The 25,398-nt window shown below is 43.9% G+C and overlaps 1 protein-coding gene across 2 annotated transcripts in view; it reads left to right on the forward strand.

Annotated features, from left to right (window-relative positions):
• The window catches only part of syt12 (synaptotagmin XII), a 354,836-nt gene extending 329,716 nt beyond the window's left edge, over nucleotides 1-25,120 (forward strand). For both annotated transcript variants that reach the window (XM_072518902.1, XM_072518903.1), the window contains 4 exons: nucleotides 7,102-7,317; nucleotides 7,844-7,964; nucleotides 11,503-11,636; nucleotides 15,482-25,120. In XM_072518902.1, coding sequence (XP_072375003.1) covers nucleotides 7,102-7,317; nucleotides 7,844-7,964; nucleotides 11,503-11,636; nucleotides 15,482-15,655 — 645 coding nt within the window. In that variant the 3' untranslated portion in view covers nucleotides 15,656-25,120. The remainder of the gene's footprint in view (nucleotides 1-7,101; nucleotides 7,318-7,843; nucleotides 7,965-11,502; nucleotides 11,637-15,481) is intronic.
• The last annotated feature ends 278 nt before the right edge of the window (nucleotides 25,121-25,398 follow it).

Here is a 25,398-nt window from a genome sequence, read left to right on the forward strand (position 1 = left end):
CGTGGCTCAGTCACTGCAGGCCATGGCTGGGAACGTTGGCAGCATTGTCCAGGCGTGGCCAACGTGGTGCAGACACAGAGAGAGGTGGCCCAGTCCCAGAGGGAGATGGCGCATTCACTGGCTGATGTGACACAAACTCTGAAGGTGGTGGGCGCAGTCCCAGGCAGAGATGGTCCACTCCCTGTGCTCCATGGCCGCGAGCATGCGGACCCTGGTTGAGACCAGGGCTGGCAGTACCAGGTGGCGGGGAAACCTCAGAGGATAGCTCTCCTTGCATCCCTATCCCATGGAGTAGCCCGGGGGCCATCGGGCACCCCGAGGGAGGAGCAGGTGTTGGGGCCCGTGCAAGTGACTCCCACAGGGGAGGTACCAGAACACCGCAGCACCTCAGACTCCTCTCCTCCTGTCCCTGGCGCATCTTGTGAGTAGTGAGCAGAACAGGGAGGTACCCCGCCACACGGGACACTCGAGCAGCAGCTAGGCCCATCCAGGCCCGGTCGTCCCAGAAGACGCCCACCAATGAAGATCCCAGATCGCAGGGCAGGAATCACAGCAGGCCGCCTCCAGTCCTGCTGTACCATCTGGGGATCCACCTCGACGTAGCATTAGGGCCCATAAGGCCAGAAGGTTAGGCACCAGTTAAGTTGGCACAGGTGCAGGCCACAGTTTAGTTATAGGGGCTACGGCACAAATCTGTATATATTCATTCACATTAAACATCTGTTGCCACCGTTAAAACTTGCCTCGGTGCTCTGTCTGATATGTGTGAGGGGTGGACTGGTCTGGGCTGGCTGGGGGTGGGGGGGAAATGGCCAGACATGGGGGAGGGGGGCACCTAAACCGCATCTTCAGGAGGCCGACGCACTGCTTGATCGCGCTCCTGGTATGGGCATCGTTGTAGATTGTTCTGGGCCACTGGGTTCTATACCTGGCAAGCAGCAAGATGATTGGGTAAAGAAGTGAATTGGGTCAAACATTGCTGGCTATGTTTTTGGTCAGCTGAACTGAAGCCAAGACTAATTCTTAAGGATGTGGAATCTGGTCCTCTAACATTCAGGTAGCTTAATTGTGACCATTATCAAGATAAATGAAAGTTAGAAATCCCAAATTAAACAATTCGAAGTTATCTATGGGTGTAATCTATCGGCCGTGTTGTTTTCCGAAAGGTGGCACGGCGATCAATGCCAGGAGATCCTTCTTCCAGGATCTATCTGGCTCACCAAGCCTCACAAGATCTAACATGACTTGGTGAGGCGTCACAATCTGAATCCTACCCATTGTGGTCTGCATCACTGTTTTGCAAATCTGCATATTAGAATGAGACAGCTAGTCTCACTATAATATGTACTCCCCTGATCTACCTGAGGCATCAGGATTTAACCCCTTCATCTTGGAGAACTTGAGCGAGAACCGTTCAGTGTGGTCCCCACAAATGGAGACCAGGTGAAACGGCACATGTGGGGTCTCCCATGGGATCAGAGACCCCAGGTAGGGTGGCACCCTGGCAGTGCCACCTTAGTGTCAATCTGGCACTATCAAGGTGCCCAGGTGGCACTGTTAGAATGACACACTGGTAGTGCCAAGGTGCCAGGCTGGTACTTTTTCCGTGTCAGGCATTGGGCTGGGGTGCCAAGCTTGTGTGATTTGGGGGGGGGGGTTGCTGAGGACCCGCTTATAGGTGAGTTGGAATCGTGTCGAGGGGGTGGAGAGATTAAGACACCATTTTTCCTGATTTCTTTCTGCACTGAGGAGTTCTGGCAAGTGGAGCTCCTCAGTGCGGGAAACAGGACTAAGTGTGACCTCAGAAGAGTGTTCCCCTGAATTGAAACAAAGTCTCGATAGATAGCGTGGTGTTTCTCAGTGCTGCAAGCGCTGGGAAACACCAAGCTAAACACGCTTGATACGGGACTCTGTTCCAATTTGGTTATGTTGTGGAGATGCCGGCGTTGGACTGGGGTGAGCACAGTAAGAAGTCTTACAACACCAGGTTAAAGTACAACAGGTTTGTTTCGAATCACGAGCTTTTGGAGCACTGCTCCTTCCTCGGGTGAATGAAGAGGTAGGTTCCAGAAACATGTATATAGACAAAGTCAAAGATGCAATACGATACTTTGAATGCAAGTCTTTGCAGGTAATTAAGTCTTTACAGATCCAAATGGAGTAACTGGAGAGAGGGATAATCACAGGTTAAAGAGGTGTGAATTGTCTCAAGCCAGGACAGTTGGTAGGATTTCACAAGCCCAGACCAGATGGTGGGGGCTGAATGTAATGCGACATGAATCCAAGGCCCCGGTTGAGGCTGCACTCATGTGTGCGGAACTTGGCTATAAGTTTCTGCTTGGCGATTCTGCGTTGTCGCACGTCCTGAAGGCCGCCTTGGAGAACACTTACCTGAAGATCAAAGGCTGAGTGCCCTTGACTGCTGAAGTGTTTCCCGACTGGAAGGGAACATTCCTGCCTGGCGATTGTCGCGCAATGTCCGTTCATCCATTGCCACAGCGTCTGCATGGTCTCGCCAATGTACCACGCTTCGGGACATCCTTTCCTGCAGCGTATGAGGTAGACAACGTTGGCCGAGTCGCACGAAAATGAACCACGTACCTGCTGGGTGGTGTTCTTACGTGTAATGGTCATACCCATGTCGATGATCTGGCACGTCTTGCAGAGATTGCCATGGCAGGATTTTGTGGTGTCGTGACCGCTGTTCTGAAGGCTGGGTAGTTTGCTGCAAACAATGGTTCGTTTGAGGTTGCGCGGTTGTTTAAAGGCAAGTAGTGGGGGTGTGGGGTTCATCTTGGCAAGATGTTCATCTTAATCGATGACATGTTGAAGGCTGCGAAGAAGATGTCGTAGTTTCTCCACTCCGGGGAAGTACTGTCGGTTGTGTCCTGTGTTTGTCTTCTGAGGAGGTAGGTGCAGTTTCTTGCTGTGGCGCGTTGGAACTGTTGATCGATGAGTCAAGCGCCATATCCCGTTCGTACGAGGGCATCTTTCAGCATCTGTAGATGTCTGTTACGCGTCTCCAATTTGGTTAGATCGCGCCCAATAATTCACAATCTCTGTGCTATCTTTATATGGCAGTACAGATAATCTGTCACCATGTGCCTCCTTTGAAACTGGTTGTAGTGTATTCAAAATCATCCCATTTAAAGAATTCCCAGACAAAACTATTGATCAAAATAGCAGTTTGGTAAATCAAATAGTTATTTAATTGGTGTAATAATGAAGTTTTGTTTGCATATTGGATTATAAATATATCAAGTGCCTTAGGACATAAAGGCATTATGTAAAAGCAAGTTGAGGTTGATCATTAAAATCCTTTATATATTTGGCAAAGTGTAATAAAATTGGTAACTTGCATTAATTAAAACATTTCCAAAACTGTGGAGAATCGGATCTACCACAAACTAAAACAGACTTAAAGCATTCTAATTTTTCAACAAATTTTGTCACTGGAAGCTTTCTTGACTGTATTCATAATTCCACTTAGAAGCGTATAAAACCCGCAGATTGGGATTCATACTGGTATTGGGCAATCATACAACATACTTTGTCAGTAAGCAGATGATATGTAGGCAGAGAAACAATAGGACATTTTATACTTGACCCCCTCTCGGAGGAAAAAATAACTTTGCTGTGGAGAAATTACTCTAATAATAGGATGTTTGTGACACACTGCCGACTGGAAAGACTATGGGTTGTCACAAGTCGCACAAATTGGCTTATTTCTGCTTCATATTATTCGTTGGCACCACAGGTGATGTAACTTGATAGATGGAACCTGTCTGCAGATGGCATTTCCTGCAGAAACACTGCTCGGCTAAATCACTAATGAGATCACATCTGAAGGATGTAGCTGCGGAAATAAAAGACATAGGAAAGTAGTTGACAGTATTCCCATGTGGAGCACTGAAGAGCTGGATGACACTCAATGTAAAATTTAAGGAATAAGGAATTATACGTTGCACAACTAATGTGGGTTTTAGAGCACCCAGGCTATGTGACACAAGCTAAAATTAGGGTGTAAACTTATCGGCCAAACTCAATAACACAGTTACCTGGAGTTCTGCAAACTTAGTTTATTATAATCTATCTTTTGGTAGTATTTTCATCATCATTCTTCTGAGGCCCCAATAAGGCCCCATTTGCCCTCTCAAGTGGACATAAAAGACCCCATGCTACTATTTTGAAGAAGCGAGGGGAATTCTCCTCAGTACCATGGGCAATATTTATCCCTCAATCAATGCCTAACAAAGCAAGCTGTTGAAAATCACATTGCTTTTATGAGACCTTTCTGTGCGACACATGTTTCCTACATTACAGCAGTGACTACACTTCAAAAGAACTTCATTGGGTTGTCAAGTGCTTTGGGCCATGCTGGGCCCAAATTTCCAGTCATGCCCGCCCAGAGACAGGAAATTCCTGCCCGAGATTAAATGGGCCGCCAAATTTTCCATCCCGTCTGTGATGATTCCCAAGGCAGGCAGGACCGGAAAATTCACCCGCCTGAATTTGCGAAAGGTGCTAACATAAACGTCTTCCGAACAGCAGTGTGGGTATATCTACACGAGAAGGGGATCGGCAGTTCAAGAAGGCAGTTCAGCACCACCTTCTCAAGGACAATTAGGGATGGGAAATAAATGCTGGCCTTGGCAGTAATGTCAACATCCCATGAACAATTTTTTTTTCCCCCAATATCAAAGGAACAGACACAATATCACCTCACTTTCTGCATGGATTCGATAATGATTGATTCCAGCGTGAACAAGTAATCCCAAATATTCTAGGATGGAAATTTTGACTTTTCAGCCAAGAGTGCCTCAGTTGGCATTTGCAATCTGCATCAGTAAAGCGATAGGTTTCAAGGTATACAGCGTGTTCATGGTTGGCTTCTCACCATGTTTTCTTATTTTGAGCAGATTGACTATGTTGCAGTGTTTCAAGCAGTCTTTATATCTTTATCACTGACTACCCCAAAATTGCTTCCCAGTTGTCAATGTATCATAGAATATCTACAGGATTCTTTCATTTGCACAGATATTTGCACATAAGGGAAAATCAGCTACAATCATCACCAACACCCCTCCTCCTTCCCAAAATCATACTTTGAGACAGAAAGTGCCATACACGTATAGGATGCCAAACATGTTGTGCATGTGTCCAATCCCCAAGCCTCAAGGAACACATATGGTTAACTTAGCTGGGGACAGCTAGTTGAGCAGCTTAGTTTTCTTAATCTGATGATCGTACTAGTCTGCAGTTTCCAACACCTCTCTGCAGCTCAGAAATGTTGTCAGTCAACCTTACCTGAAGTCCTCTGTCGAGACTATTGCGAATCGCTCACATAGCACAATGAGGTAACTAAATCGTCTGGAAAAATAACTAGGTGTGTCCCTTCCAGTGCATATCCCAGTAATAGTGAATGCATTATAATATTGTAGATTATTTCTGTGATTATCACAGCATATCTATTACAATAGGACAGTTACACTGTTGCAGTGGAAATTATTGGGGTATCTACTGTGTATCATTGTGGCCTTATAAATTGATGACACTACAATGTTCATGTTCTAATAGTAAGAAGTCTTACAACACCAGGTTAAAGTCCAACAGGTTTGTTTCGATGTCACTAGCTTTCGGAGCGCTGCTCCTTCCTCAGGTGAATGAAGAGGTATGTTCCTGAAACACATATATAGACAAATTCAAAGATGCCAAACAATGCTTGGAATGCGACCATTAGCAGGTGATTAAATCTTTACAGATCCAGAGATGGGGTGACCCCAGGTTAAAGAGGTGTGAATTGCATCAAGCCAGGACAGTTGGTAGGATTTCGCAGGCCAGATGATGGGGGATGAATGTAACGTGACATGAATCCCAGGTCCCGGTTGAGGCCGCAGTCATGTGTGCGGAATTGGCTATAAGTTTCTGCTCGCGTCGTCAGGACGCGCGACAACGCAGAATCGCCGAGCAGAAACTTATAGCCAAGTTCCGCACACATGAGTGCGGCCTCAACCGGGACCTGGGATTCATGTCGCATTACATTCATCCCCCACCATCTGGCCTGCGAAATCCTACCAACTGTCCTGGCTTGATGCAATTCACACCTCTTTAACCTGGGATTACCCCATCTCTGGATCTGTAAAGATTTAATCACCTGCTCATGCTCGCATTCCAAGCATTGTCTGGAATCTTTGAATTTGTCTATATATGTGTTTCTGGAACATACCTCTTCATTCACCTGAGGAAGGAGCAGCGCTCCGAAAGCTAGTGACATCGAAACAAACCTGTTGGACTTTAACCTGGTGTTGTAAGACTTCTTACTGTGCTCACCCCAGTCCAACACCGGCATCTCCACATCATGTTCTAATACTATTTTTAAAAATATATAAATTTAGAGTACCCAATTCATTTTTCCAATTAAGGGCAATTTAGCATGGCCAATTCACCTACCCTGCCCACCTTTTGGGTTGTGGGGGCAAAACCCACGCAAACACGGGGAGAATGTGCAAACTCCACACGGACAGTGACCCAGAGCCGAGATCGAACCTGGGCCTCAGCGCCGTGAGGCTGCAGGGCTAACCCACTGTACTATTATAACTTTAAATAAGCATCAGTCGCAGTTCTAGACAGATGACAGATTAGAAAGGTAGCACCTTACATTTGAATGAAAAGAGCCTTTAGTCGTGGCACTAAGTAAGATTAACTGTGTTATTGAGTTTGGCCAGTAAATTTACAATCTAATTTTAAATTGTGTCATATAGCCTGAGTGCTGTAAAGGTACAGTGAACTGGTTTCTCTGTAAAGGTTTGTGCTGCGATGATGAGGCTAATTTCGGCTCAGGAAAATCTAAAAAGGGTCAAACCTGCCACATTGAAGCTAATGAAGATAGGTTTTGGTCATGCTCACTCCTGAAAGGTGGCAAATAGATGTAGCAACACAATGGGACAATATTAGCATACTTCATTTGCGGCAAGGTTTATGAGTATTGAAGCTGACAATTGTGCCAATGATCTGGAACTGATGTTCCTAAATCCCCCCAATTCACTGTGTTCATGACCTAAAATATAACTTATTTCAAGCCACACCCTTTCTTTTGTGCAGATTCAAAGGAACGCATTTTCTGTGTTCTTTGATGAGAGGTTCTCCATTCCGTTAGACTCCTCCGCTCTCGAGGAGAACAGCCTACGGTTTTCGGTATTTGGAATCGACGAAGATGACAGAAACATCAGTACAGGTTTAGCAGACCTGAAACTATCAGATCTGGATCTCAGCTACCGTGCCTTCAATGCTTGGCTCTATTTGCAGGATGTCAATAAGGTGAGGGAAGCACAAAACGAGGAACATGCAGCAAGGACCGGTTACACAGTGCAAGCCACTTTTGATAGTGCCGTGTGAGGTTCTTAAAAATGCCCACAGATTTCATTCATAATTCTTAATGCGCTCAGGTTCCTTTAACAATTTAATTAATATGGGCTGAAAAATATGCCAAGCTAGTAGGTAGAATCACTCAAGATGAAGTATATAATAATGATTAAGATTGCGCTAAGGCTGTATCTTAAGTACATTGATGTATAACATCATGATTGTGAGTTAAAGGTAAAAATCATAGTTGGAAGGGCTGGGATGTAATTATCTGACAGTGAAAGGGGTGTAACTCTTTTGTAGTGAAGGAGGCTGAGATATAGTCATCACCACAGGGTCACAGTGGATGTGACAAAGTTGACTGATTCACTGTTGGGATAAAAAGGTAATTAACAGCGCTTGTCAAACAGTACAGTTCTGTCTGCAATTGCCATTTTGGTGAACCATTGCACAAAGCACTGACCATGCTTCTGTCTGTCAGGCAACAGACACGGTTGGAGAGATCCTGCTCTCTCTCAGTTACCTGCCTACCGCAGAGCGGCTTACAGTGGTGGTGGTCAAAGCCAAAAACCTAGTCTGGAACAATGGAAAGACCACGTCTGGTAAGTAAAGCAACCAGTGGGGTTGAATCTAGTTAGAAGGGGAAATGCTCAAAGTCCTGTAGGGTTCAACGCAGTGCAACTTAATTGGACTTGTTGGTAGATGATCAACATCCAGCGACTAGTATTTACTTCACATTAGAATTGATAAAACTGACACATCCAAATACGAACAAAAGGGATGTAATTCCCTCCTGCCCAAAAGGCCGGATTATAAAAGCAAACATGGCTCGTGGATTTAATAACTAAATAAATTAACTAGATTGTAGACTGTTTTGGTTGACTGATAATTAGCTATTAATAAATAATGTGGTGTAGAATAGTTCTCAAACTGCTGCAGGTTGCTTCAGGCAACAGTGGCATGCTGGTTAGCACTGCTGCCTCACAGCGCCAGGGACCCTGGTTCGATTCCGGCCTTGGGTGACGACATGTGTGGAATTTGCACCATGTTGTCCCGGTGTGTAAGTGTGTGGGTTTCCTCAGCATGCTCCAGTTTCCTCCCACAGTCCAAAAATGTTAGGTGGTTAAGGAGATAGGGCAGGGTAGTGGGCCCAGGTAGGGTGCTCTTTCAGAGAGTCAGTGCAGATTCAATGGGCTGAATGGCCTCCTTCAGCACTGTAGGGATTCCATGACTATGGTCGGGTGACAAGAATAATGTAGCTGGGCTATTTAGGATGGGTAGGATAATGGCAGCAGATGGATTTTAACATGGATGATGTTTTTGCACCTCTCCTCAGAGGTTGGACAAATATTCTATCGAGGAGATAGTGAAATGATATGGTAAATGGGTGAATTAATTGTCTGCAGAAACACAATGCAGCCCACACAGAAAGATCAGAAGGCAATATTTTCATGCAGGTGCTAAAGTCTAGAAAGAATAATGTGAGCTCTAGTTAAATTTATTACAAAACATTTTACAGCAATTTGGACTCTAAGGAAGTAACTGTAAAATGATTAGCCTACTGGCTTTACTATTCTTTCCAGGCAATTTTTATACGTTATCAGCAAGTTAAAGTACTTTTCAATGATGTGAGTGTAGAGTGCTAATTACCATCTTCAGTTTCCCACTGCAGTCCAGACACCTGGAAAGCTCTGATGCTATTCAATATGAGCAGCTTTGAAACCCCTTCAGGAGCTTCGATTTATCTGTTTTCAAATTGTAGGCGCCATACTTTTTTTTAAATATAAATTTAGAATACCCAATTTGTTTTCCCCCAATTAAGTGACAATTTTGTGTGGCCAATCCACCTACCCTGCGCATCTTTTGGGTTGTGGGGGTGGCACCCACGCAGACACGAGGAGAATGTGAAACTCCACACGGACAGTGACCTGTGGCCAGGATTGAAACCAGGTGCTCAGCACCGCGAGGCCACATTGCTAACCACTGCGCCACCATGCCGTCCAGGTGCCATACCTTTAAATGTAACTCAGAAAATACAACCCTTTCAGCATATCCCGCTCCGACCTATCAACCAACGGGCAATTTGGCAATGCTAATTCAATGGGCTGCATTTTACAGACGCAGGGCGAGAGGTGGGATGACTGGCAAAATGGCGGCAGCCGGTGTCAGGAGGGGAGCCCAACATCTTCCTGAGTTAGGAGCTTGGATGTACTATGGGAGGCCAATTGAGTCACTTAAAAACTAATTAAGTATCACTTCCTGCCTCTCCATGTGCTTTGTTCATTCAGGGGGGCTGCCACCATGTGGGCAGGCTGCTGGATGAGCTCTGGGCAGCACGGTAACACAGTGGGTAGCAACTGTTGCTTCACAGCGCCAGGATCCCAGGTTCGATTCCCGGCTTGGGTCACTGTCTGTGCGGAGTCTGCACGTTCTCCCCGTGTCTGTGTGGGTTTCCTCCGGGTGCTGTGGTTTCCTCCCACTAGTCACGAAAGACGTGCTGTTGGGTAATTCGGACATTCTGAATTCTCCCTCCATGTACCCGAACAAGCGCCGGAATGTGGTGACTAGGGGCTTCTCACAGTAACCTCATTGCAGTGTTAATGTAAGCTTACTTGTGACAATAAAGATTATTATTATTATTATGGTGGCCTCTCAGCAGTAATGAAATGGGGCCCATGGAAGGGCTGCTTGGTGGCAGTGACTGCACTCACGACAAATTTGCTGCTGGTGTTTAGCAAACCCCAACCCTTCCCATCACAGTTGTTGGAATCTGGCTGCCTGGCCACAGTGTCCCCCAGCCAAACACTTTGAGGATGACTCTCCATTGTGGTGTCCTCCCTCCGAATCTAGACCCTCAGCACTGGCCATCACTAGTTCTGGCACAACTGGGGCTTCTGGACCTCTGATTGGGCCAACAGCTCTTGGAGGCAGGTCACCATACATAATTGGACAGTAGCCCTGATGGCAGTCTCGTAATTGGCTGTTTGTGGCAATATGCCACCCCAGGTCCTACTGCCAGCCAAAACAGGGTCATGTTTCCCTCCTCGACTCTGGGAGCAGAACTTTCCATTACCAGCAACGTTCAGTCCAATTAAACCATCTAACTCTTGGAAGTGCAAACTAGCACTGAAATTCCTATAAAGTGAGACTGCTTAATTCATTTGGCAATTGGCCAGTGCTGCGTTTGATGAAGTATTATCATATTGGTATTTAATATATGTAGTGTGATCTTGCTCGTACTGGATGTAATGGTGATCCTCTGAGTATTCTCTGTGTGGAGCATGGGCTGATCCTGAGAGTATTCAGTGTATAGTGTGGGTCAATCCTGTTTGTATTTACTGAGTATAAGTGTAGGTTTATCCTGTCAGTATCTGTCTGCGGAATGAGTGCTATCATTGATGGGTTTTTTAATCAGTTAATTTTAACAGCTTTCCCCACAAAGTTAACTTTATCTTTTAACACTGCTACCACTTCATAATAAATTGTATCAACAATAAGGTTTTGAAATGAATTAATTTTGCTTTCATAACAAGTATAACATTTCATTCTGTTTGGGTACCTGGCAGTCTTGTCAAAAAGAGCGTTAAGAAACAGTTTTGGAACTAAATTAGTACATTACCAGGATGATATTTAATTAGGCTGGCAGGATTTTATATGAACTGAAAGGTTACAGAAACCAGTTTTACTATCTTTTCTATTATCCAATGGAGGATCATGAGGAAGTTCACAATAACTTTGGCATTAAAGGAAAAAATCTTTTCCTCCACCTCAATAATATCCTATAGATGAACTCAGCATGGGGCAGTACAATGGCGCAGTGGTTAACACTGCTGCCTTACGGCGGCGAGGACCTGGGTTCGATCCCGGCCCTGGGTCACTGTGTGGAGTTTGCATGTTCTCCCCGTGTCTGCGGGGCGTCGCCCCCACAATCCAAAGGTGTGCAGGGTAGGTGGATTGGCCACGCTAAATTGCCCTTTAATTAGGAAAAAAAAGATTTGGGTACTCTACATTTATCCAAAGAACAACAAAAAAAGAGCAACTCAGCATGAATTTATCATTAAAATGTTGTACGGCAAACATGTGATGAATGGATTTTAGTTTTCACATAAATGTCGCCCACTTTTCTTCTTGACTCCACAGATCCATTCGTAAAAGTTTATCTCCTTCAGGATACAAGGAAAATAAGTAAGAAAAAGACAGCAATGAAGAGAGATGATCCTAATCCTGTTTTCAATGAAGCCATGATATTTTCAGTTCCTGCGATTGTTCTGCAGGTAAGAATCCACCATTTGCTCATCTTTTTGCCCTTCAGCATCCCCAAGGAGTTTAATATTAAAACTGAGCATGTAACCGTTGAGATAAGGGGCGGGATTCTCCGTTCCCCAACGGCAATTTTGTAATCGCTGATCGGGTGGCGAATCCCTTTTTACGACCAAATCGGGGGGCGCCTGTTTTTGAATGCTCCACCCCTCCAAAACGGCGTCATCGGGGAGTACACTACCAGTGACAATACCAGAAGGCCCTCCCCCGATGTTCCTCCCCGATGGGCCGAGTTCATGACGATACGGTTAACTTGTGCTCTCAGTTTTCGTTAACCTGGCATGGCAGCTGCGGACTGTGCCCAGCGCCACTGCAGTCAGGGAGGGGGGGGAGCCATGCCACTGGCCGAGGGGGCTTCGGCGAGGACTGGGGGGACTGGTGGGGGGTGTCCAGGGGGGCACTATCTGGCATGTTGGGTCCGTCCTGGGCCGGTGCCATGTTGTACGGTGCAACCGCTTCAGGTCGTCACCGTGCACATGCGCTGCCACAGAACCAGCAATTCTCTGGCCATTTATTTTGTAAAGGCTTGTGTGTTTTACGTGGTGTGGCTGCTAGCTACTCGCCAGTCGGAGGGTCAGTGCTGGGCATCGCTGATTTTTTCATCATAGAACTAGACACTTCCTCCGGACATAGCCTCAAAATCGGAGAATCCAGCCCAAGGAGTTTTCCTTTTGTCTAATATTGGACTGGAGCCACTGAGAGAAAAGATTATCCTTGCTGATCATTGGAGAACTGTACAGTTTTTATAAAGTCAGCATAAATAACTGGCAGCAGGGAGCTGATTGATGTAGGCACTTCAATCTCCTTTGATTTTATTTAATAACCATCACTTCTAATATTTAACACAACAAGCTACTGTATCATCATTGTCTTGCAATGGAGTCAATGCAGATGAATTTCTATTTCCTAATAGATAGGCACTGATGTGAAAAATAGTTGGACTAAACTGATTTATGATGTTTCTGGGATAGTTGTAGAAATTGCACCCAGTGCGGTCTGTTATCTTTCAGAGACTGCAAATATGATTCTCTGTGGTGGACGTCAAGAGAATCATCCATTTTCTCGTCCATTGCAACAGAGACTTGAAGCTTGGAATTTTATATATGTAAAAATAATTTTATCACATAAATAAATGCTATAGGGCAGCATGGTAGTGCAGTGGTTAGCACTGCTGCCTCACGATGCCGAGGACCGGAGTTCAATCCGACCCGGGTCATTGTCCGTGTGGAATTTGTACATTCTCCCCGTCTCACCGCCACAACCCAAAAGGTGTGCAGGTAGGTGGATTGGGCACGCTAAATTCCCCCTGTTGCTTTACAGCGCGAAAGACCAGTGTTCAATTCCTGGCTTGGCTCACTGTTTGTGCGGAGTCTGCACGTTCTCCCCGTTTATGCGGAGGTTTCCTCCGGGTGCTCCGGTTTCCTCCCACAAGTCCCGAAAGACGTGCTTGTGAGGTGAATTGGACATTCTGAACTCTCCCTCAGTGTACCCGAACAGGCGCTGGAGTGTGGCGACGAGGGGATTTTCACAGTAACTTCATTGCAGTGCTAATGTAAGCCTACTTGTGACACCAGTAAAAATAATTATAAAGGATTTCCCCTAATTGGAAAAAATAATTGGGCACTCTAAATTTATAAAAATAAAAAAAAGAAATGAATGCAATGAACAGAATTATTGATGGAAACACATAGCACACTGTTTGGAGTTTTGATAGGGTGACTGATGTCCCGGTTGTGGTGGAATAGTCCTGGTTTTTCATTAAATGTTCCGTTCTTTTGAGATTTTCCTATAAATAGAACAAATGACCCGTTTTCAGCTTTTCCCTTTTGGTCAAATATAGGGCACGATTGAATGGCCAGGCTGTACCCAAAAAGCAGCTCACCGCAGCACAGCATGACTGATAGAAGTCAGGAGACTCCGCTCCTCAGATCTACCCGGTTTGCAGTGCCTCACGAGATTTAATGCGATCTCGCAAGATGTTGCAATGTAAATCCCACCCATTGTGGACCAGATCACTTTTTAGAAAATCTGCATTTTAAACTGAGGCAGCTAATCGCACTTTAATGTGCAGATTCCCGAGTTACCCGAGGCATGGGATCAATCTCCTTTCCTCGGAGACCTCGGGTGAGTGCCGTTTAGTACGGGTCTTCAGAAACGGGGACCATATGGAACGGCACTCATGGAGATCACCCAAGGGATCGGAGGCCCTGGGTGCATGCCCTTTGGGTAGGGTGGCATCCTGGCACTGCTAGTGCAACCTGGGCACCATGGCAGTGCCAGCTTGGTATCCTGGCAGTGCCAGCTTGGCACCAGCTGACAGGGCACTGCCAGGGTGCCCGGTTGGCACTGCCAAGGCACCATGTAGGCATTTTCTGTGCACTGGCTATTGAGCTGGGGGTGCCCTCCGTGGGTGCCCTCAGTGCACAAAACGTGGCTATGCGTGTGCCGGGAAATACGTGGCTAACTGTGCTCGCTATAGGACTTTGTTCCTTTTATTAAAATTGTGTCTTTCAACTGGGCCTGGGAAGAGAAAATCTGTGCGAAATTTTATCCTGCTCCCTGTAACCACCAATTGCATTTCATTGCATGTGGCAGATCTGTATCACACGCACCCCCCCCCCCCCCACCCCGCCCCCCACCCACCCACACCACCCTCTTGATGTCACCAAGAGAGTTGTCAGTACCCTTCTGTCACTCATGTCTCCATTGCTGATGACCCCTTTTAAACGATCTATAGAATATGGCTGCCAAATCTAGCTGGGCATATTTTGGGAAATGCCTTCACATGACTCCCTACTTCACATGCCCCTTCTCTTGACTCCTGCCACCAAACATATTAATTCTTTTTTTAAATATAAATTTAGTGTACCCAATTAATTTTTTCCCAATTAAGGGGCAATTTGGCGTGGCCAATCCACCTAACCTGCACATTTTTGGGTTGTGGGGGCGAAACCCATGCAAACACGGGGAGAATGTGCAAACTCCACACGGACAGTGACCCAGAGCCAGGATCGAACCTGGGACCTCGGCGCCGTGAGGCAGCAGGGCTAACCCACTGTGCCACCGTGCTGCCCCCACCAAACATAATAATAATAAAGCAAAATACTGCAGATGCTGGAAATAAACACAGAAAATGCTGGAAAAACTTAGCAGGTCTGGCAGCAACTGTGGCGAGGGAAACATTGGGGTCCATTGATCATCACGGTGACCCGCCTTCCTATGGCTTTTCAATGTGCCATTGTTTCGCATTTTGAAAATCTGGCCACACTAAGTCTCGAAGCACAGCTTAACAGAGGGTGAGAGCCCTCAGTTGTGAAGCAGTGAAATTCCTAAACTCACTTGTGAAGCACAGACAAGGTTTCTCATACCTTCAATCAGTGTAACCTGCTCCAGTGCCGGGCATTGTTTAACATTAAAATATAAAATAATCATTACAGATATCCATGCATAACACAGACAACCACCTATAGCAGGTAAATACCATTAATCATTCACTGGTGCCATAAGATTCACTTCAGGGGACCGCTTACATTAAGTATGTTGATGATGTTGAGTGGTTCTTTACACCTCTCTCAGCCAGTCCAGGAACTAAGTGCAAGATGCACACCAAAGCAATCTCCATTTTATTGAGTCGTAGGGATTGCAGCAGCAAAGATTGGTTTTACCATCCGCCAATTAGAGCAGGTAAATCACCGGTAACACCGATGCACTTCCTAATAAGTGGTGAGGACAGTGTCAATTACACATAGATTTCTCTTAATGGAGGATGTCACTATCTATTGCTTTTTTTGTGGCACAGGAATTGTCGCTGAGAATAACAGTCGCTGAATGCAGTGAAGATGGAAGAACTGAAAACATAGGACATGTCATTATTGGGCCTGAGAGCAGTGGAATGGGCGTCACGCACTGGAATCAGATGCTAGCAACATTAAGGAAACCTGTCTCCATGTGGCACACTCTCCGAAAGAAATGAAGCAAAGGAACAGTGTTCTTGGCACTTGTGTAAATATTTTGCATGGTGACTAAATTCTTACACGTTATTGCTGGTGCTTTGGGAAATTCAAATTTGAGACACTCACTTGCATCGGCCTAGTACTGGAAAATGGCTAATAGTCTAGTGGAAGAACCAGAATGCTTCATATTGAATGGTACATATATTGAGAAAGAATGGTCAAAGGTAACAGTGGTAATCCACCTCTTCAGAAAGCACAGTTCAGTTATCCCTAAACCTATTAAACAAAAACAGTCCCACATATCAACACTTGACTAAAACCTTCCTAAAATGTTATTTTATTTTCAAAATATTTAAGTTATAATAGAAATAAAGTGTCGCAAGTAATGCGGATGTGTTGCAATGACCAGGTTGCATAGGTAAACAGAGATCTTGAATGTGCAGGAAATGCAAAATCTACATGACACATTGGAAAGGTCATGTGCATATTCTGGCATTTTGTTCCGGTATTTTGTCCAGTTCATAAGAGAACCCAGTGCACTGCTAATATCATGAATGGAACAGTAGACTGTTGGGTCGCATTAGAGGTTTATGTGGTTTTGAATTGGTTTTCAGCCAGTATGTACACAGGTACCTGACATGTCTATTTGAATTAACCGTTAGATTGTGCTGATTAGGTCAGACATGTTTTATTTATAATTCTAGAAATTTCCTTCGTATATTTCTGTTGAATGTGCAATTTATGAGACAAAAACAAGAAAATACTGGACAATCTCAACAGGTCTGACAGCATCCGTGGAGAGAGAAGGGAGCTAACGTTTCGAGTTTGGATGACGTTTTGTGCAATTTATGAGAATGTTTTTGGCAAAGAGGTGAAGACATACTGTGATTTCATAATGTAATTACTTGACCACAAAATGTAGGAAAAGCTGGTACTCTTGGCCGATGACCAATCTTGTCTTTCTGATAACTGCTCTGATATCCATTTTTTCTGAATTTAGCAACTCACAAGGAAGGAATGGCTACTGCATTACATGATTAGTTTTTCCTCAAGTGATTCCATTTGAGGTCATTTTTGTCCGGGATAAACCTGTATTACTGATTATCTGGACTCCTGTCGTGACAAGGAGAGAAATTTAACTTATTTTTAAATATGTACTAAAAATAACATATTTCATAGTATGGGAAGATAAAGGCCTCTCGCTCAAAATTTCAACTGGCACATCCCTTCCTAAAGATCTGGCAGTAAACTCTGCTGTAGGAACGCAAGATCCTGCCAAGCACCAGGATAGGTATAAATTCTTTGTTCACACCATGTTTGCTGCAAATCCCCTGTGTTGGAATATAAAGTATTTTACACTTGTTGCCTTGAAGGATAAATGCATTTGGTCATGAATTGAGACAAATTTAAGCAATAATAAACAAAGTATACTAATGGCAGACAATCTCAAATATCTTGGATCAGCGTTGTTAAAATATTGAATTAATAGTGGTATAATGGCCCTTTCCTGTAAGACATTAACTGCTGATGTTACATTAGAACAGAACAACAACATAACACAAAATAATTGTTGTAAGCACTGTTCTATAACTATTGCCAGGTCAATTCAACAGTATTTTAAATGTTACCATACAGTATTCACCACTGATCAATAATACACAACTGTATTGTCATCTTATTTTCATTGCAGAGAACTAATAACTACAAAGATGCTGTTGTTTGCCATTAAACAAGGGATTTACAAGTATCTCTAACCAAAGGAAAGTCCAACTCGGAGGTCTTCAGTTTCACTTTGCTAACTTTGTGTGCATTGCTGCTCCCTTTAAGAAGCAGTATTGGGGAACTAAATATATTTCCAAACTTCATCCAATAATGAAAGGATTAAGATTTTAAAGGCCATGCCCAGGGACAGCTCAGCAGTTTTTCGATGTGTTAATATTTTGGTTTTGCACATTTCTTTTATCTAGGTAGTGATTTTGTGAGCACTATTGAGCCATTCCTGCCAGCACATTACTGAGCAGAATTTTGTTTACCTTTTGGTAACTGAGTTTCCCAAACTAATGGCACTTGGAACATTTTGGAGCTTTCAGAAAGAGCAAATCTAATCTTCTGGCGGAAGATTGGATTCAAGCGCTCTGTCTAAGAGGTCAGTGATAGTTGTTTTTCCAACGAACTAAATCAGCTATTCTTTATAAAATACTTTGTTTCTCCTCTCTAAGTTAGTTCTAAGATCCTGTGTGTAAAGATTAATGTTCCACCTTGGCTCAGGGTTTCCCCAACATCATGAAAATTGTAAGTTCAAGCCCCACTTGGAGATTTGAATATGTGATCAGGCTAATATTCCATTGCAGTACTTCAGCACCACTGCATAGTTGGTGGTACTGCCTTTCAGATGATACATTAAAATAAGCCCCTCCTTTGCCTTCTCAGGTGGATGTAGCAGGATCGTATGATAATGTTTAGAAGAAAAGTTCAGGAGCGCAATAGTGACCTTTCAACCAACATGTAGCCATTTATCTCATTGCTGTCTGTGGGACATTGATATGTGCAATTAGGCTAACATCATTCCTGCATTACATGATTGGCTATGAATGGCTTTGGGCCGACCCAGCTGAAAGGCGCACTTATTTGCAAGTTATTAATTATCTTTTTCATAACAATATTAATCAAAACTCAAATAAAGTATTATTCTTGTTTTTCTTTTTCTAATCAAATTATTAAATGAGGTCTTGATGCATAAGTACAATTAAACTGCATGGGAACTACTTTTAAAAGTAATCTAGCAACAAAACCTAAGGTACAATATTTTGCTCTTTTTGAAGAAAAGTTATGATAGAATTCAATAGTTATAAAAGGATTCAATACATAAACCAATTTTCCCTGCTGGGAGAAATCCAGAACAAGGGGCGCAATAGTAAAATTGGAGTTAAGCCATTCAGGAGTAATATCAGGCTGCACTTTTTCACATGAAGAATAGCGAAGTTCTGTCTCTCACACTCCCTGCTTCAGAAGCTGTGTAAATTGAAACTTCTAATTGTCCTAACTGAGGGGATTGAGTGATAGGGATCAAAGGTGAGTTGCATGGGTTTAAATTATTGAAGAAGAATCATAGAATCCTTACGGTGCAGAAGGAGGCAAGTCGGCCCATTGAGTCTGCGCTGGCCCACTGAAAGAGTACATTCTCCTGTAACCCCACCTTACCTGTTGGACACTAAGGGGCAATTAAGCACAGCCAATTCACCTAATCTGCACATCTTTGTACTGTGGGAGGAAACCAGAGCACCCAAAGGAAACCCATGTAGGCACGGGGAGAAAGTACAAACTCCACACAGTCACCCATGGCCGGATTTGAACCAGTGTCTGTAGGTAGAGCAACCCTTAAGGATAGCTCAAGGACAAAGAGATTGATCACTGCGAGGAACAAAAAGGTCTGGGGAGAAAAGGTTTTATAGTGTGGAAAATAACACTATGATAAAGTAACAGCATTTCCGTAAAGTAGGAGCGTAGGATATATATGAAGATTAAATGAAGTGGCTGTTTTGTAAATTTTTTATGAAACATTTCTACATAACAAAAAATGAATGAACTTCAAAGCTGCAAGTTACCATTCATAGTGCAAAAGACATATATGGAGATGATGTTAAACAGTGGGTGTTTTATAGATGTTTTCAAAAACTGAAAAATTTTACAAAATCTATGGAGAAAAATTAATTTCCAAGTGCTGAATCTCATCCCACCTTAATCCACTACACTCTTTCTGTAATGGCAGTGCAGAATAAGCAGCAAAGCTAGTGTTGGATCTCTCAGGAAATACTGTTCATTTCATGCAAAATGGCAATCGTGCTATTAATAATGAGGGAGACTGTAGCGTGTAAAGAGTGTTCTCCCATGGAATAGCCTTCCTGCGAAGATCATGGAGTCAGAAACATTGGACACATTCAAAGATAATTAAATGACATGATGTGGGGAAGTACGTTTGCCTTTATTGTGGATCGGTGTATTAAGGTGGGGCCAAAACATGATTCTCAGCTGTATCAATTTTCTGATATTAATCATGATTTGTACCATTTATTAAGCAACTTGTGCGCAAACAATACGGATGCATAAGTGCTTAACCGTTTGAATAGCGTGGACACAGTACCAGATGGACAAGTGTACTCATAGGGGTAATATGAGGGATCCTAAGATCCTGCCAAAATTTCATAATTTCTCCAGCGTTTCTAACAATTTTCCATTGAAATTGGAAGAAACCTGCAGACGTCCAGGTGGCGATGTCCAATTTTTTTTCTCTCCACAAGCATAGGATCCAGGGCTTAGTCAGAAGGGAGCAGAGAGAAGATCATAAAAACAATCCCCATACAGATTTGAAATTCAAATTGGAAAGAGTGAAACAGCAGTGACATAGTGGACGAGTTGATGAAGATAAGCAGATCTACTGTGCTTTTCTGTCCCTCGTGAGATATTTCACATGACCATCCTTAATGGGCCCCCTTTCAATGCAGGATGTGGGAATGTGAGGATTATGTTGCACTGTCACCTCCTTCCACATGCAAGATAGTAGATACAGGTTATGAATGGGTAGAATGTGGCTGATTTCAGTACTAATGGATAAATATGGACAGTAATTCAGAGAACTCAGAGCTGCCCATTGTTCAACATTAAGCGAACCAGTGGGCGTACTGAAAAATCAGCTCCAGGACTGGCATCATGGAGAAGTATCGTCTACATCTAAGGTTAGATTGAATAGGTGAATATAGGAATAAACGGAGATGGAAGGTAAATACAAATAAAACTATTTGTCTGCATGGCAGGTTGGACTAGTTGAGCTGCAAGGTCTGTTTTTGTTTTATGACTTCTACGGATTTCAGTGTATATCAAGGATATTTGGTTAATGCTTTTGTTAGTGTCAGTTGTGTTCTTTCAGAGAAGGCACCTGTAGTAACAGTATGTACAAACCATCCCTCAATAACGTGAGGAAGAAGGGCAGCACGGTGGTACAGTGGGTTAGCCCTGTGCCTCACGATGCTGAGGTCCCAGGTTCGATCCCGGCTCTGGGTCACTGTCCGTGTGGAGTTTGCATATTCTCCCCGTGTTTGCGTGGATTTCACCCCCACAACCCAAAGATGTGCAGGGTAGGTGGATTGGCCATGCTAAATTGCCACTTAATTGGAAAAAATTAATTGGATACTGTAAAAAAATTTTTTAATAAAATAACGTGAGGAAGCGATATATTTGGCACTTGGGCACCTATATCAAGAGAAGCGGCAGATAGTGGAATGGAGGTTTTCAGAGGTCTGCAACTCATAATAATAATAATTATCTTTATTGTCACAAGTAGGCTTACATTGCAATGTAAGTTACTGTGAAAAGCCCCGAGTCGCCACATTCCAGTGCTCTTCAGATACACGGAGGGAGAATTCAGAATATCGAAATTACCGAACAGCACACCTTTCAGGACTAGTGGGAGGAAACTGGAGCACCCGGAGGAATCCCACGCACACACGGGGAGAACGTACAGACTCCGCCCAGACAGTGATCCAGCTGGGAATCGAACCTGGGACCCTGGCGCTGTGAAGCAACAGTGCTAACCATTGTGCTACTGTGCTGCCCTTGTGAGTTAGCTGACGAAAAATCTACCATTGCACTTTCCTCAGGCATGAAGATCTTATCAGTAGACCAGATGCACAGGCACATGTAGAAGTACATGATTAATATGGGAGATATACAATAGAAAAGCACATTGACTGTGTACACACTATTGATTCAAACATAACATGCATATGAAATGAAATGAAAATCACTTATTGTCACAAGTAGGCTTCAAATGAAGTTACTGTGAAGAGACCCTAGTCGCCACATTCCGGCGCCTGTTCGGGGCGAGAATTGAACCGTGCTGCTGGCCTGCCTTGGTCTGCTTTAAAAGCCAGCTCTTTAGCCCTGTGCTAAACCATCCCCTGAAAATCACCCTACTTTAAATAAATCTTGAAATCTATTGCTTTCTTGCAATGCAGAAAGGAGAGCATCAATTGTCCAAAAGTATATACTAAACCAGTTAAGCAACTAACAATATTATGCTTCTATATATGTCCACTGGAAACGCATAGTGACCAAGTACGGAGCTCAGTGGAAGAACTGTCTCGCTAACTGAGGTGACTGGTCTGGCATGCACTAATATTCAGTCTTCTGTTTGCTGTTGTTTTTCATTCAGCTCCATAGTAACATATGTCACACTGGCATAATTATGTCAATCTTCTACTAAAAAGGACTACCAGGCACCCTCCCTCAGTTCTTACTCCCACTGACCAGCACAATCACTAAAGTGTTGTGTTAATATCCTAAACGAGAATCCTGGTTTGCCCATTTGGTTTGTAACATCCGCTCCGTGCCAAGACTTGTTCAGTGATGTCAGCAGTAATGTTTACAGTATACTGCCGCAAATCTTTAAAACCAGCCATCTCAAGAGCCATGTGAAGTTTGATTGCTGCTGAATAGACTACTCCCAAGTCTGTGCTCTGACATGTGTATTCCAATAGAGCTTCTCTGTAACTTGGATGCAGGTGAAAGAACTAGTCCTTCTGAGTTAGTTATGATGCAGCATTGTCCGTAAACATAGGAATGACTATCCTGCATGGTAATGATGAATTAGCTACTTAAGAAAGCCATCACCGTGGCAGCTCGGTGGCACAGTGGTTACCACTGCTGCTGAGTTCAATTCCGGCGTCGGGTGACTGTGGAGTTTGCACTTTCTCCCCGTGTCTGCGTGGGTTTCCTCTGGGTGCTCCGGTTTGCACCACAGTCCAAAGATGTGCAGGTTAGGTGGATTGGTCATGCTAAATTGTCCCTTAGTGTCCAAAAGGGTAGGTGGGGTTACGGGGATAAGGTGGGGGCCTGACTCTAGGCAGGATGTTTTTTCAGACAGTTAGTGCAGACTCAGTGGGCTGAATGGCTTCCTTTTGTACTGTAGGGATTCTATGATTCTATCATTGTAGCTTCCTCATCCAATTATTGCTGTGGCTCACTGATGGCATGGATACCAAACAGGCTAACGAGTTACTTCAATTAACTACAACACAACTGATTCTTGAAAGGGGAATGAACTGGAGTGTGGGATTCATTAAATAGCTCTTCAAGAGCTGGGATAAATATGGTGGGCCGACTAGTCTCCTCCTGTCATCTGTGACTCAATGGTCTAGAAGTTTAGCAGCTTCTGTTTTTGGGGTACCCCATCTTCAGAATGCAAACAGCATGTACTCAAAGGGAGAACTCTGAGGAACACTGGATTTTGAGTCTTGTACCTAATTATCAAGCGGAAGAACCAGGATAGGCCATCGCACAGTTTTGTGTGCCAATGTTCGGGCAAATGTTTGGGTCAGAACACGAAGGCCTGCAATATGGCTGGCTGTGCCTCAAAGATCAATTGGGATGGTAATGGTGGGGGAGGAGGGTGTGGATGTGAGGCAGAAGCTGGGAGCAACAACAAAGATTCGAGAACAAGGGAACAGTGCTGATTAAAATGGGGACTAATCTTTTTCTCATTCCGTGCTGTTTAGCGTTGGTTTTCCTGAAGGCAAGTAGTGCCGGTGCTGCTTTCGCTACCTAGGCCCATTCCCCCACCCTATCCCCACAACCCCACCTAACCTTTGGACATTAAGGGGCAATTTAGCATGGCCAATCCACCTAACCTGCACATGTTTGGACTATGGGAGGAAACCGGAGCACCCAGAAGAGACCCACGCAGACACGGGGAGAAAGTGCTAACTCCACAGAGTCACCCAAGGCCAGAATTGAATCTGGGTCCCTGGAGCTGTGAGGCAGCAGTGCTAACCACGTGGGTGGAAGATATCTCCTGGCCCTTACCAAAATAGTGCCTGGTACAGGCCACACCATAATTCTGTGCACATACACAGATACCAATTTGGATATGAAACTGCATCTGTGACACTGAAAACCTGGCTGGCTCAATTTCTCTATGGGATATTGGAAAGGACACTCCACATAAATATTATTAACCTGCAGACGAATGATTTGTCACTAAATGTTTTCATGAAGCCTTGATCATGTCCACCATGCTGAGTCTGATTCCCACCCATCCCCTTATTCCCAGGTATTTGAAGCTGATATAACAAAACTACTGTGTTCTGTAAGTGAAATACCTCGTCAATGCCCATATGGTTCCTGGCCTGGCTACTCCTTCTGATCCTGATCAACTAAGCCATACCCAACATCAGTCAAGACATATATGCTGCAATTAATTTCTCACAGCTAGCCTTTGATAGGGTCCTACCACTAACAAAATATTTTTGCTAATTTCCATTAGCTCATTCTAAGACAGGAGCAAGACACTAATCATGCTAACAGATTTAGATGAAGAATCTGCTGTTATTTTCTGCTGCTTTTGTGTCCTTTTATGCACTTGAACATTAGAATCAAAATTTATACACAAAGGGCGGTTAGCACTGCTACCTCACAGCGGCAGGAACACGGGTTCAATTCCAGCCTTGGGTCAATGTCTGTGTGGAGTTTGTACGTTCTCCCCATGTCTGCATGGGTTTCCACCGGGTGCTCCGGCTTCCTCCCACAGTCCAAAGATGTGCAGGTTAGGTGGATTGGCCATGCTAAATTGCCTCTTGGTGTCCAAGGATGTGCAAGTTAGGATATGGGGTTATGGGGATAGGGCGGGGTGGGAGGAGGAATGGGCCTAGGTAGAGTGTCCTTTCAAAGGGTTGGTGCAGGCTTGATGGGTCGAATGGCCTCCTTCTGCACTGTAGCAATTTAATGGTTCTATGATTATCAGTAGGATGCTAGTTTCTCCATTAAGCATGTTTATTAACATACAATTTTGTAATGTAATTTCGATTTATACATTATGTAGAATGGAAAAGAAACATATTTTAAGGAATGGAAAATAATATTTGTGTAACTCTACCCAATAAATAACTGTGGAGGCTTGAATTATGTTCGGAGGATGGCCAATTACATTACCAATTTACAGAACATGATGGCCCATCAATAATACCTGTCGCGCAACTCAGATGATAATAACCAAGTGTTTTTGAGTCACTATTATTCCGGTGAGATGTGGAAAGTTGTGATTTATTCAGTATGAACGTAGCACATAAGAGATTGAACGAGAGATAACAGCACAAGGAGAATCTTTGAAGGGTACAGACCCAACAAACCAACTGGGCCTCTAAGATTTGAATTTCAAGTCTGTGAAATGTAGTAGTTATTTGGCATTTGCCTTGAATGACGTTAATGTGCCAGAACCAGCCCCTAAGGCACTGCCATAAATGCTTTCACAGCAAATTAGAACCATTTTCACTGCATGAAATGTACTGATTTATCTGTACCTTTTGCTGAATGTAAAACTGTGAATTTTCTTTCCAATTAAATGGCATATTTCAAAAAGAGACCTGTGATGAAACCTTCAGCTGATATTGTGAAACCAGTGTAATTTGGTAAATAAATACCCGCTGTGATTTGAAGCTGTTATTGTGTACTCTAGACGATGTAGTTTCACATTATCTTGACATATTGCCACTTTGTCCTTGAGCTTGTTCTCATATCATTCATTTTGGCCACCAAGCGGAGGACAGCAGTAGCGCCCAAGAGGACAACCATTCTCCCAAGTTCTGGTTAGGCCCATTCCTGGGGGTTTTATTATTTGACCACCTGATACAGCCACCTTGTCTCGTCAAACAACATTATAGAATGAGTAACAAGCTGGCAAGAAGTTGCAAAACAGGATCATGCTTACTGATAA

This window comes from Scyliorhinus torazame, chromosome 10 (genome assembly GCF_047496885.1).
Source record: "Scyliorhinus torazame isolate Kashiwa2021f chromosome 10, sScyTor2.1, whole genome shotgun sequence".
Taxonomy (NCBI): Eukaryota; Metazoa; Chordata; class Chondrichthyes; order Carcharhiniformes; family Scyliorhinidae; genus Scyliorhinus; species Scyliorhinus torazame.